At 39.1% G+C, this 14,711-nt stretch overlaps 1 protein-coding gene across 7 annotated transcripts in view; it reads left to right on the forward strand.

The window, feature by feature from the left end:
- The window catches only part of arhgap45b (Rho GTPase activating protein 45b), a 50,302-nt gene that overhangs the window by 12,887 nt on the left and 22,704 nt on the right, over positions 1–14,711 (forward strand). For all 7 annotated transcript variants that reach the window (XM_061977855.2, XM_061977853.2, XM_061977852.2 and 4 more), the window contains exons 4-8: positions 7,344–7,484; positions 10,889–10,973; positions 11,675–11,747; positions 11,835–11,904; positions 12,098–12,229. In XM_061977855.2, the coding sequence (XP_061833839.1) occupies positions 7,344–7,484; positions 10,889–10,973; positions 11,675–11,747; positions 11,835–11,904; positions 12,098–12,229 (501 nt within the window). The remainder of the gene's footprint in view (positions 1–7,343; positions 7,485–10,888; positions 10,974–11,674; positions 11,748–11,834; positions 11,905–12,097; positions 12,230–14,711) is intronic.

Consider the following 14,711-nt stretch of genomic DNA (forward strand, 5'->3'; position numbering starts at 1 on the left):
TAATTATGAAACAGATACCGATACTTTCCGATATTATATTTTAAAGCATTTATCGGCCGATAATATCGGCTGCCCTACCCAGAAGGTAGTAATTTATGTTAGTGAGTTCTACATAAAACATTGCAAACATGAGTTTTTTTTTCAAAATGTCAGTATTGTGCTTATAATCTCCTGCAAACATGATATACTGTAAGCAATGAGTGTTCTTAAAGGGGCTGTTTGCAACCTTTTCACAGCTGCCTAGAGGGCGCTAACTGTTTACAACCAAAGTGTTTGTAAACATTATTATTAAATATTTCGGCTTCTTAAGAACATATTGTTTTCAATTCAGTGTTTAATAATCTCTTATGTATTAAGGTCTGTTGTTTCTTACAGGGGAAAGCCATTAATATCTCTTGTTTTCATGTTAGCATCCTAGCTTTGTTTCTCCAGTAAATGAGCAGTGTCACCAGTCTGTGACTTGATCAAAGTACAGTTATCAATCACGTTTTTATATTAAATTAAATTTAAAATGATACTAATCGGGAGTTTTACCGTGCTTTATCCTTAATACTGTTTATCGTCGCATCCCTATTGTTAGCTAATGATAGCAATTAGGCAAAGTTTAGCTATGATAGCTAATGTTATCAGCTATCATTGAATGTATGTATTATCGTAACAAAAACATGTTAGTTGCTTCTAGGGTACTGCTTTTGTGTGTGCACGTGCTCCCTGTGTGTACAAGACAGCTGTGCGTGACACCCTTAATGCTAGACTATTTCCTCGGGTCGACGTGCAATTTTTATTCAATATTATTATTACCGGTAACTGGAAAAATTATACACTAGGGAATGGGATACAACAATTTATTGGTTGAAACAATTAATTCGATTAGAAAAAAAGCATTGATTTGCATTTTGTTTCTTCAATGATTTGTTTAACTAGTAGAATACGTGGACATTGTTTTGCTCCAGGGCATAAGACAGCAGTGCACCCATCTTTGGTGACACAGCCTGCACTGCCGGTGATATGGCCTATGTTTGTGGGCGGGCGGGACTAGTGGAGTGCCGATAAAGACAGATGGCTCAGAAAAGGAAAAACAAAGTGGAAAGAGAACCAAAAGCCGAGAGAGGGGTTGTGCAATCATTTAGAAGTGAAAAAGACAATGTGGTGAAATGTTTGCACTGTCAAACAAAGCTGCCATTTTACATTAGCACTATATCGATGATGCAATACTACCAGAAAGCATCCTGCATTTTTAAGAGCAGCAAACAAACAGAAATAAGGTAAAAGTCTATTTTGGCAACTTACACCGTCTTAAATGTTTAACTTGCATCTACAGTTTGGATGTTAATGCTTTGCAACTTACACCGTCTTAAATGTTTAACTTGCATCTACAGTGTGGATGTTAATGCTAGCGAGTTGGCAATGTCAACTAGAGATGTCCGATAATATCGGACTGCCGATAAATGCTTTAAAATGTAATATCGGAAATTATCGGTATCTGTTTCAAAATTATCGGTATCTGTTTCAAAAAGTAAAATGTATGACTTTTTAAAACGCCGCTGTGTACACGGACGTAGGGAGAAGTACAGAGCGCCAATAAACCTTAAAGGCACTGCCTTTGCGTGCCGGCCCAGTCACATATTATCTACGGCTTTTCACACACACAAGTGAATGCAATGCATACTTGGTCAACAGCCATACAGGTCACACAGAGGGTGGCCGTATAAACAACTTTAACACTGTTACAAATATGCGCCACACTGTGAACCCACACCAAACAAGAATGACAAACACATTTCGGGAGAACATCCGCACCATAACGCAACATAAACACAACAGAACAAATACCCAGAACCCCTTGCAGCACTAACTCTTCCGGGACGCTACAATATACACCCCCCACCTCAAACCCTGCCCCCCCTCTCCCAACCCCGCCCACCTCAACCTCCTCATGCTCCCAAATTCCAAGCTGCTGTTTTGAGGCATTTAAAAAAAAAAATAATGCACTTTGTGACTTCAATAATAAATATGGCAGTGCCATGTTGGCATTTTTTTCCATAACTTGAGTTGATTTATTTTGGAAAACCTTGTTACATTGTTTAATGCATCCAGCGGGGCATCACAACAAAATTAGGCATAATAATGTGTTAATTCCACGACTGTATATATCGGTATCGGTTGATTTCGGTATCAGTGATTAAGAGTTGGACAATATCGGAATATCGGATATCGGCAAAAAAGCCATTATCATACATCTCTAATATCAACCTTTTCAAATGTGTCTCTCAATTTATTATATTTTATCAGTCTTTTTTCATAGTTTGGTTCTTTAATATGTATGGTTCATGTTCATCTGGCCACACAGTTTTTTCTTATTTTTTTAACCTTTTTTTTCCCAATGTAAGTTTTAAATATATAGTGATACGCCTGCTGTAAAAGTACAAATTCAATGCTGTGCATTTATAAGGAATAATGTCATTGGAAAAATCTTTCATTTATCCAGCCATCCATTTTCTACCGCTTGTCCCTTTTGGGGTCGCGGGGGGTGCTGGAGCCTATCTCAGCTGCATTCGGGCGGAAGGCAGGGTACACCCTGGACAAGTCGCCACCTCATCACAGGGACAACACAGATAGACAGACAACATTCACACTCGCATTGACGCTAAAAAGTGTTTTATTCAATTGATCAAACTAATCATTCGATAGATTACTCAGACAAAAATAATCGATAGTTGCGGCTAGGCCTGCAGCTATCAAATTATTTTAGAAATCACATATCGACGAGTTTACCTGATTAGTCGAGTAATCATATAAACTTTATAGCCTCAATGTGTATTTTAAAGAAAATAGTTGATATAAAGGAAAATGTTCTGTACTTTAATTCCTTTTTTCTAATAAATGCACATCATCAACATTGAAATTACACTTTTAACATGTGTGCATGAGTTATTCTTATTTTTGAACTCCGCTGTTTGCAGCCTCAAAATGTAAATTAAAATGTAATTTTTTTTCTAAATGTATAATTGATTTAATTGATTAATCAATACAACTCTAATATGGACATTTCAAACATATGTATGTTCTGTTTCAGCACTAATGGTAACATAAGCTAACCGGTGGTGTTCGTTTTATATTTTGGTTTGAAAAACGTCACTTTGAGCGAGTTGCAAACAGCCCCCTAACAGGAAGCCATGATGGATCGTGTCAGACACAGCGACCTTGCCTGCATTTCCTGCTCTGATAGGATGGCTGCATCAGTCTCCTGTCCTTACATCAAAATCGTATGAGACAGGTCCTCCTAAAAGCAGAATTGCTGCGCGTGGTTGCATAACTTGAAGGAAAAAAAGGCCACATCCTGTTTGGCACAATGTTGAGGTCACTCCGCTCTTATCATCAGAGACACTCTGACACGTGTCTTCAGTCAGAGCAGTGGACAACCTCTGACCTCTGTGCCGCCACATTTAGCAAGGGGATGCTTGATAGTGATAGCTTGGGATGTGAATTTTACAACAGCTCACGATTCGATTCTGATTGTTGCGGTGATGATACAGAATCAATTCTCTTTTTAAACCGATTCTTACATATTTGGTAAACAAATTATAATAAAACATTTTCAAAACCGGTTATAGGTTACAAAAGAGCCTCTTGGCAGGCGTATATCATCGATGGCCTACAAACTGTATTTTGAAAAATGATTCTTAAAAATTTGGAATCGTTTCAGACTCGTAATAAAAAAGAATCGCGATTTGGATGTGAATACATTTTTTTTTCCGGTGTTCTGCTACCTGTCGATGTCTACTCCCCAACGCTCCTGAGCATGCGCACATTGCAAATATTTCAAATATTTGCCTTGAATAGAACAGCTACCTCTTGTACAAGTAAGTAGTGATTTTAAATGTTCTTTCATTGTATCTTCTGACCAGCAAGCATAAAGACAAAGCGTGACAAAGTTGACATTGTATAATAACTGACGGTAAGCATGTAGGAAATTACAGCGTGAGAATGCTACTGGTAGTTTTTTTCGAGGATGGAGCCAAATTCGACAGAGCACCGGCACTTCTAGTGACAAACCATTACTGTGTAGATATACCTGTATTTGTTAGTGGCGACTCATTTTCTTTCCACTAACTTCAAAGCTGCAATGTTACAAACTCTGGCCTTTTTGACTAGTGATGTCCGATAATGGCTTTTTTGCCGATATTTCGATATTGTCCAACTCTTAATTACCGATTCCGATATCAACAGATACCGATATATACAGTCGTGGAATTAACCCATTATTATGCCTAATTCTGTTGTGATGCCCAGCTGGATGCATCAAACAATGTAACAAGGTTTTCCAAAATAAATCAACTCAAGTTATGGAAAAAAATGCCAACATGGCACTGCCATATTTATTATTGAAGTCACAAAGTGCATTATTTTTTTTTAACATGCCTCAAAACAGCAGCTTGGAATTAGGGACATGCTCTCCCTGAGAGAGCATGAGGAGGTTGAGGTGGGCGGGGTTTTTGGGTAGCGGGGGGTGTATATTGTAGAGTCCCGGAAGAGTTAGTGCTGCAAGGGGTTCTGGGTATTTGTTCCGTTGTGTTTATGTTGTGTTACGGTGGGGATGTTCTCCCGAAATGTTTGTCATTCTTGTTTGGTGTGGGTTCACAGTGTTGGGCATATTTGTAACAGTGTTAAAGTTGTTTATACGGCCGCCCTCAGTGTGACCAGTGTCCCGGAAGAGTTAGTGCTGCAAGGGGTTCTAGGTATTTGTTCTGTTGTGTTTATGTTGTGTTACGGTGCGGATGTTCCCCCGAAATGTTTGTCATTCTTGTTTGGTGTGGGTTCACAGTGTTGGGCATATTTTTAACAGTGTTAAAGTTGTTTATACGGCCACCCTCAGTGTGACCTGTATGGCTGTTGACCAATTTTGCCTTGCATTCACTTGTGTGTGTTAAAAGCCGTAAATGTCATGTGATTGGGCCGGCACGCAAATGCAGTGCCTTTTAAGGCACGCCCCCAATATTGTTGTCTGGGTGGAAATCGGGAGAAATTCGTGAGAATGGTTGCCCCGGGAGATTTTCGGGAGGGGCACTAAAATTCGGGAGTCTCCTGGGAAAATCAGGAGGGTTGGCAAGTATGACTGGGAGACGCAACTGATCTGTACTTCTCCCTACGTCCGTGTACCACTCCGTACAGCGGCGTTTTAAAAAGTCATACATTTTACTTTTTGAAACCGATACCGATCATTTCCGATATTACATTTTAAAGTATTTATCGACCGATAATATCGGCAGTCCGATATTATCGGACATCTCTATTTTTGACCCTCTGACTGTTCTAATGCTCTGCAGCAGAACAGGAGGACACTGCCACAGTACTACTGTATATTCCCAACACAAGTTAATTGTATTTGAAAAGTTAGATACTTCGGCAGCTCACCACACCCTAACATAGCACGCCACTGCTTCTCACAGTGCTTTGATGTGAAACACCACAAGCAGATGGGAAGCAAATTAGGGCTGCGCGATTAATAGACAAGAGACTTTAATTAGTGCAATGTTTTGTTTTTTTCCACCAAGTGACAAACAAAATTGTTGAGCCTCACATTTGTCTCTCGCTTCAAACAGGGAGAAAGACGTCTCACTCTTTGCAACCCTTGCAGTACTTTTAGCACGTTTCTTTTACAGTAGAAATTAACTGAACGCAGTGAGCACTCTTCAGTTATCCACAATCTTTGCCTTGATGAGCGGAGAGCAAGGCAGCCAGCTTTAGACACACGTACAGAGAGAGCCTGGCGACTCGCCAGTGAGAAGTTCCGCAAAGCAACAAAAATTAGGAAGAAAAAAATATTTCTTGTGGTAATATTTCAGCTTCAAATTGGATGGGCAATGTGAGCCCATCGACACCGACGAACCAGCGAGAATGCTATGCTCTCGTGACTCCAACAAAAAAAGACAACCCGACCTAGTTCTTCCAGCTGGGAAAAAAAATGCTCTTTTAAGATGTTCTATATTTAGTTAAATGTTTGCTTACAGAAATTAGTTTGTTTTATATTTTTGTTTAGTTAGGATAACAAAGTTATTTACCTTCCAAACACAGTACAATAGTAAACAATTCTACAATGTGAAATAAATTATTACTTGCAATATTGTTATATGTTATGATTACATTACATTATAAACACTGTGTAGTTTTTATCGGTTATTGTTTCACTTCAGAAAGCATGATGTGGACAAGCTCGGAGTTTTGTTTGCTTAAAGCCAAACATTTTTGAAAGTACCGTATTTTTCGGACTATAAGTCGCAGTTTTTTTCATAGTTTGGCCGGGGGTGCGACTTATACTCAGGAGCGACTTATGTGCGAAATTATTAACATATTACCGTAAAATATCAAATAGTATTATTTAGCTCATTCACGTAAGAGACTAGACTTATAAGATTTCATGGGATTTAGCGATTAGGAGTGACAGATTGTTTGGTAAACGTATAGCATGTTCTATATGTTATAGTTATTTGAATGACTCTTACCATAATATGTTACGTTAACATACCAGGCACGTTCTCAGTTGGTTATTTATGCCTCATATAACGTACACTTATTCAGCCTGTTGTTCACTATTCTTTATTTATTTTAAATTGCCTTTCAAATGTCTATTCTTAGTGTTGGGTTTTATCAAATAAATTTCCCCCAAAAATGCGACTTATACTCCACTGCAACTTATATATGTTTTTTTTCTTTTTTTATTATGCATTTTCGGCAGGTGCGACTTATACTCTGAAAAATACGGTACATTATTGCACTTTGTTCTAATGTGTGGCATCTTGAGACAAGGATGTAGATTGACAGTCTACCATGTCTTCCTTCACTCTGTATTTTTGCAGTTTTATGCATTCATATGTATAAAATATAAAAATCGCAACTCAAATCACAATCTTAATTTTGGAAAGAAATATATGAATTATGTTTTTCCTCCAACTCGTCCAGCCCTAATGCAAATACTAGTCACTAGTCACAGAAGATCCAATCCAATCCCTCAAAGTCTGTGGTTGACAAAAAGCTGCTCGGTACTTAGTCCTATTAAGCCAACAGAATGAAGTGCCTTAATAGTAGAACACTTTTAACAAATTCTCCTTTTTTGCTCAGTCTTTATAACTACTGGCCATCTCTTACTATTGTTCTATCAACAAATAGTGTCACGGAAAGCCAAAGAAAAAGAAAAATACACCTATATAATTATTTCTTTGCTGCTGACTGAAATGATGAAAGTGTGAAATAAATGCTGATGTAATGCATTGTTTTGCCTTTTTCTCCTGAAAATTTGAAAGAGTAGGTCGGAGGGTGAACTGTGTCCTGCCATTGTGTTCCAGGTACTGAGAATCAGCGACCCGTAGCCCACGAATGTCTGGGCGAGGTGCTGCGCGTGTTGCGGCAGGTCATCAACACATACCCCTTCCTGAACACTGTGGAGATCCTAACTGCTGCAGGAAAACTAATATCCAAAGTCAAAGGCCAGTGACCCAAAAAACATGTTTAATTTTATTGCTATTTTTTAATAGCCTGGCTTAGGCATGGTACATAGAATTTAACACTGGATACATGATTGTTGTGTACTTTTATCATACGTGTACATAATATACCACACCATAATTGGGGATGTCTTTTAGGGTTGTGGTTATCTTAAAAGAGAACTGCACTTATTTTGGAATTTTGCCTATTATTCACAATCCTTATGTGAGACAAGCACACATTTTTTTAAAGCATTCTAATGTGTAAATAAACGCTAACAAAAGTCAGCTAACGATGGGAGTCGCTTTATTCCGCCTATTAAGCGCTCTAAAAAATATCCAAACTTCCATCTTCTAGGTATATATGTAATGTAGTAAAAGGCACATTCAAAATAACATTTAATATTTACGTATTTTGGTAATTTCAAGCATACAGCGGCGTATATTCCAGCAAGTTAATCCATTTTTGGGGGGAATTGAGGGGATTATTATGATGCGTTCAAGAGTCTTACGGCCTGAGGGAAGAAGCTGTTACAGAATCTGGAGGTTCTGCTATGCTAATGCAAGGAAATTTTGTTCTTATCTGTACTGTAAAGGTCAAATTTGAATGACAATAAAAAGGAAGTCTAAGTATTAATTTCACAGATGCATCACAACAGTTGCTTTTCCCTTTAACGACACTACTACTACCGTATTTTTCGGAGTATAAGTCGCACCGGAGTATAAGTCGCACTTGCCGAAAATGCATAATAAAGAAGGAAAAAAACATATATAAGTCGCACTGGAGCCTATGAAAAAAACTGCGACTTATAGTCCGAAAAATCCGGTACTCATGGCAGACTTTGTGAGAGACAACAATGACTACTTTTATGACTAAATTATGATCCGGAACCTTATATTTTGAGCCTTAATATGAGGATGATGAGTTGTAGGTTTTAAAAGCTGAGTAAAAAACAGATCCCGCTTCAGTGAAACACTAAGCATCATTTAGCAGTACTGCTAATTGCTGAATAAGAAATACAACTATGAACACAATAAAACTCACTTACTGTATACAATGTGTGCCCTCGCTAGAATGCCGACTGATGGGGTGTTCATATCTTCCCGTTTAGAATAATGAATCTAACACTCACGCTGGTTAAAAAAAAAAGTGCCTCAAACGAGCGTCGTGTCAATTTTACCATTTCGCGGTCTAAGTTGGATGTCAAAGTTGACCAACTTCTCGGTTTATGGCCACAACCTTCTACTATCCAGGTGAGAGGCAGGATTTATAATCTAGAATTAACTTTCACCAACTCCGAGGCGATGCACCAGCTCACTTGCACAAAATGTCAATATAGCCGCAAAAGTTAGTTACCTATCTGTGATCACGGCGCTACTAAAATGTTGTGTCTGTGTTTGTGCTTAAAATAACAATATCGCTAATACTCGGTAAATATTCAGGTCACAAGATGTAAATCAAGTATTGACGGTTTTTTTCTTTCTGTTTTTAGATAGCTTTACGGGCGGAATAGTGTACTACCATTAGCTACATTGTTAGCCACCTCATACTACACTGCTCAAAAAAATTAAAGGAACAGTTTTTTATCAGGGTATGGCATGAATTCAATTGCACTTTTCTGATAAGGTTTTGGTCAGGTACGTGGCAGAGGGGGTTGTTAATCAGTTTCAGCTGCATTGGTGTTGATGGAATTAACAACAGGTGCACTAGAGGGGCAACAACGAGATGGCCCCCAAAACAGGACTGGTTTTGCAGGTGGAGGCCATTTCAAGTTCCTCCCTCTTGATCTTTTTTAACTGTTTTTCCACAAGTGTTGGCTTTAGCTCGAGTCATTATCACGACTGGGACCATGAAGCGATTTCTTAACCCTCCTGAAGTTGCGCAGATTGTCCTACTCCTCCAGGATGGCACATCCATGCGTGCTGTTGCAAGAAGATTTGATGTGTCTCCCAGTACAATCTCCAGAGCATGGAGGAGATTCAAGGAGACAGGCAGTTATTCTAGGAGAGCTGGACAGGGCTGTAGACGGTCCTCAGCCCATCAGCAGGACCGATATCTGCTGCTTTGTGCAAGGAGCAACAGGTTGAGCACTGCCCGAGCCCTACAGAATGACCTCCAGCAGGCTCCTGGTGTGAATGTCTCTGCCCAAACAGACTTCATGAGGGTGGCCTCAGGGCACGACGTCCTGTAGTGTGCCCTGTGCTCAATGGTCAGAACTGTGGAGCTCGATTGGCATTTGCCATAGAACACCAGAATTGGCAAGTCCGCCACTGGCGCCCTGTGCTTTTCACAGATGAGAGCAGGTTTACCCTGAGCACCTGTGATAGACGTGAAAGGGTCTGGAGAAGCCAAGGAGAGCGCTATGCTGCCTGCAACATCATTCAGCATGACCCGTTCGGTGGTGGGTCAGTGATGGTCTGGGGAGGCATTTCCATGGAGGGACGAACAGACCTCTACAGGCGAGAGACTGGCAGTCTAACTGCCATTAGGTATCGGGAGGAAATCCTTGCACCCATGGTCAGACACTACGCTGGTGCAGTAGGTCCTGGGTTCTTCCTGGTCCACGACAATGCCCGGCCTCAAGTGGCAAGAGTATGCAGACAGTATCTGGAGGATGAAGGAATTGACACAATTGAATGGCCCTCACGATCACCTGATCTAAACCCGATAGAACACCTCTGGGACATAATGTTTCGGTCCATCAGACGCCGCCAGGTTGCTCCTCAGACTTTACAGGAGCTCACTGATGCCCTTAGACAGATCTGGGAGGACATCCCACAAGACACCATCCGTCGTCTCATTAGGAGCATGCCGCGACGTTGTCAAGCATGCATACAAGCACGCGGGGGCCACACAAGATATTGAAAATAATTTTGAGTTGCAGAAATTGAATTTAGGCAAAATGGACGAGCCTGCCACATAATTTTTTCACTTTGATTTTTGGGGTGTCTATATACTGAGCCCTCTGTAGGCTGAAAACTTGTAATACCATCAAAAGATGTGGCATCCTTTTGTTCCTGAGACATTAAACTGTCCATATCAGTATAGATATCCGACAATTTTTTTTTCACCTTTGAAATCTGATGTGTTTTCAAAGTGTTCCTTTAATTTTTTTGAGCAGTGTATTACGGATTAGAATTTTAAAAAAATAATTAAAATAACATGTGATCTTGTCTTACATAAGGATTGTGAATGACAGGCAAAATTAAAAAAATTCCATGCCATGCAAATTTTATTTAAATGTACATAGTTTTTTTTCTTGAATAATCTAGTCATTTATGTGATTGGATTTACATCTTATTTTATTTGTAGTGTGTTCCCTGATACACACATCTGCAAAAATATATACTAAAACATCTGTTTTTCTCATGATACATTAGTACTATTTACGGTTGAACTTTTGTAGGCTTCCACTATGAGGCCTACAACGACTTGGACAAAAAAGACTTTGAGAAGGCGATTGAGACCATTGCAGTTGCTTTTAGCAGCAAGTAAGTCACTGTAATGTTGCTTAAATCTTTGAACTGTTTCATTATGTCCCTTCTTCATGATTTGTGTTCAATCTATAAAGTGTGTGTGCGTGTGCGTGTGCGTGTGCGTGTGTGTGTGAGATTGAGACAGAGAAGTGCGTAAATGGTGACACATTTGCATAAGTGTAAGAGCAGAAAACAGGAAGTGGTTTTCTTGTACGGTTAGACGCAAAATGTAAGGCGTTGGAGATGATCTGTCAAATATTCTTTATATTTGCACTTTAAGAGGAAAAGCAAAATTACATACAGCACATTTGACATGAACTGAATCAGTCTTACTTTTTTAGAAAGCTGTATTTGTGTTTGGGCAGAAGGCAGTCACATGTGTTCATATGTAGAGTAACTGTCAAGAGTTGTAAGAGGAAGTGAACTGTCACACAGTTGAAATGTCTGATGGGTCTGTTTCCTCATCTACTCAGCATTGTTTACAGTCAAATGATGTTTCCACTTTATGCTTCTGCCTTTTTATTGCAATGGCTCTCTCTGAAAAATCTGATACAAAAAAAAAACAAGCACAGACCTCCACCAAGGCTGAAATATAAAGCTAGACTATTATAGGCAATTTGCTATGGTTTTAGACTGTTACCATGTATGCAGGAACTCTCTCTCATCACATCATTACTTAAATATATACAGTAAATGTAGTATGTGATTCTGTCTAGTGTGTCTGAGCTGCTGATGGGCGAGGTGGACAGCAGCACACTGCTGTCATTGCTGCCCACTGACAAAAGTCGGGTGAGCGTCTTTCCCATCTGCCTCCAAACATTTTAGTTGACTGCGAGTGTGTTCTTATCATTCATGACCATTGTTTGTTCTGTGCAGTCCATGGAGAACCTGTATGGCGCTTCAACCCAAGATAGTGGCCAGCTGGGGGGGAACTCTGAGGACATGGGTAGGCAACATTGCCTTGCGCTACTTTTATTTTATTTCATCAAAATGAAATTCAATATTTTATGTCAATAAAACAAAGACATCAACTCTGCTTTCACATAATGCTAGAACTGGTGCATTGTTCTGCATACCTTTTTTTTATACATTTTCCTTTTGACCAGTAGTGCAAAAGTCATCATGCTTCCTTCATGCAGGCAGCATCGAGGGAGTGGACAGAATCCTCCAGCGCAGCGAGGGTGGCGTTGACTCTGCTTTGCAGTACGCCAAAACCATTTCCAAATACATGAAGGATCTGATCAGTTATGTTGAAAAGAGAACCTCGCTGGGTACGTTACCAATGTCTGAAAAATGCAAAAGTGCTGTAGTAAATATGGAGCCTTAATTAAGATAGCCAGAAATGGATGGCTGAATAAATATAAGATACCGTATTTTCCGCACTATAAGGTGCACCTTCAATGAATGGCCTATTTTAAAACTTTGTTCATATATAAGGCGCACCGCATTATAAGGCGCATAGAATAAACGCTACAGTGTTCAACAACCCACTGTTGGAGTTTGTCCTCCAACTGTAGCCATCTCGCTTTGTTCCCTCGGAAACTCTGTTTAGTCTTCTTTACTTGGCGCAGGTCATCTTGTTGCTTCCTCCACTTCCGCACCATTGATTCGTTAATGTTAAATTCTCTCGCTGCTGCTCTATTCCCGTGTTCTACTGCGTGACTGAACGCCTTGAGTTTAAACTATGCATCGTAAGCGTGTCTCTTAATAGGAGCCATTTCGGGGTCTTTACATAAACACACAAATGGAAATGAAACGGCACGCCTCGCGCAGTCATATATCCCAGCATGCACCGCGCGCTTCTTCTACGGGGGAAAATGAAGTCAGCGGCTGCTTACCGTAGTTGCGAGACCTGTTGTGGCTCAATATTGGTCCATATATAAGGCGCACCGGATTCTAAGGCGCACTGTCAGCTTTTGAGAAAATTGGAGGTTTTTAGGTGCGCCTTATAGTGCGGAAAATACGATAATCAGAATCCCATAAAATTAAAAAAAAAAAAAAATTCAATAAAAATGAAAACAATTGAAATTCAATACTTATTTTAAATCCGTTTGATTGTTTTTGTTTTTGGGGGCTTTTGCTGACTTAATTGCATGGTTGTGAAAAGCGGCAAAACACGCCGAAATATTGACCACCTGGCAGCAACCGGACCTATCCAAACAAATCTGCATACAAACTTTTTCCGGGTGAACTCGGCTAAAGATTCACAAACATTGAGTTCAAACACTTTTTATCAGTTTGCTTAATTTTCAATTTAATAGATGATACTTTTGGAAAAAATACGTTTTATTTGGTTTTTAGTGGTTTAACAAATTACCGTACACTCAATAAAAGTGACATTGGTTTTGTTTATTTCTAAATGGAAAACAAATGATACACAGATCATTTGGATCTTCTGATTTCACAGCGCATAAACGGCATCCACTTTTAGGGTCAACTCTATTATAGAACATTTGTGTCTGGCTATAAGAGTGGCAATTACCAAGTTAAAAAGAAAAAACATAAGTTACTGGAAAAAAGTCCAAAGTTACGGAAAAAAATCCTAATACAAGAACATTTTCCAACCATGGGAAAGAAGAAAGTGCGAAAGGAGATTGTTGAGAAGAGGAAGTGGATGAATGATATTAATTGAATTAAAGAGATAAATGATCAAAAACATGACTGACCAAGCACGGCGCCAATTCAGCAAAGCTAGTGCTAGTCTCCTCTGCACCATACTGAAGCAAAATGAAAACACCAGCCAAGATTTTTTTAATAATATGTAAACGGCAAACATGTATCCATGGTAATATGGATGAAAAAGCTACTGATGATGTTTGACAGAGATACCGATCAAGTCTGCTCGCTGTAGTGGTTTGTAGTACAATTTGTTTCATTTTTCTATCCATTATTTTTAAAAGTGTCTTTCTTTTTAAAATGCATGTTTACATGTTGTTTTGAAGGGGTCGGGGCAAGCACCAATTTAAATGATTTCAGTTCAATTCAGTGGGAGACGTTGATTTGAGCTACAAGTGTTTTTGAGTTAAGAGCTCTGTCAGAGAACCAATTACGCTCGTAAGTTCAGGTACTAAAGGTAAAAATCTTAAAGATAACTTGCACAATTCATAACTTAAATGAAATACAAAGACTAAAAATGTTCCAAAAGTCAAAACCACAACACGCTTGCTCACCTGCAACCAATGTTCCCTCTAATTTTTCATGTGTGTGAGCAAATGCACAAACACCCTGAGCATTCAGTGGAATACAGACGTGCACACTGTGGTCATACCAGCAGCACATTTGTCTCAAACCTGACATAACAATTTAAATGTCTTATTATTATAATCAAGTGACTAGTCAATTTCAAGAGATTATTTTCTAATATATGTGATTTGGCCCACTTAGATATATATATTTTTTAATCAGCTATGCACTATAGTATTTTATGCCTGGGTGGGGGTCCTGCTTTGGAAAGATTGTGTACCCCTTTCAGAGATCACATTTAGTTCCCCTTAAAACATTCACATGTTGCATGAGATGAAGTGTTTATTAACTTTCTGTCCGTAAAATAAATATTTTTATTAACAATTATGTAGCCCTGTAACATCATTTCATGATTAATATCCAAAAAATAACATTCTTAATAAATGACAGTAGAATAAGCACACTGATTGAGGAGTCATAGTAAAATGACCTGACATTTACACTTTACGTGTAGTGTTGGAGTTGTCCAACTTTTTGTGTGGCCATAAACGCACCAGTGGCTAATTGCCA

Source organism: Nerophis lumbriciformis, linkage group LG18 (genome assembly GCF_033978685.3).
Source record: "Nerophis lumbriciformis linkage group LG18, RoL_Nlum_v2.1, whole genome shotgun sequence".
In the NCBI taxonomy this organism is placed as follows: domain Eukaryota; kingdom Metazoa; phylum Chordata; class Actinopteri; order Syngnathiformes; family Syngnathidae; genus Nerophis; species Nerophis lumbriciformis.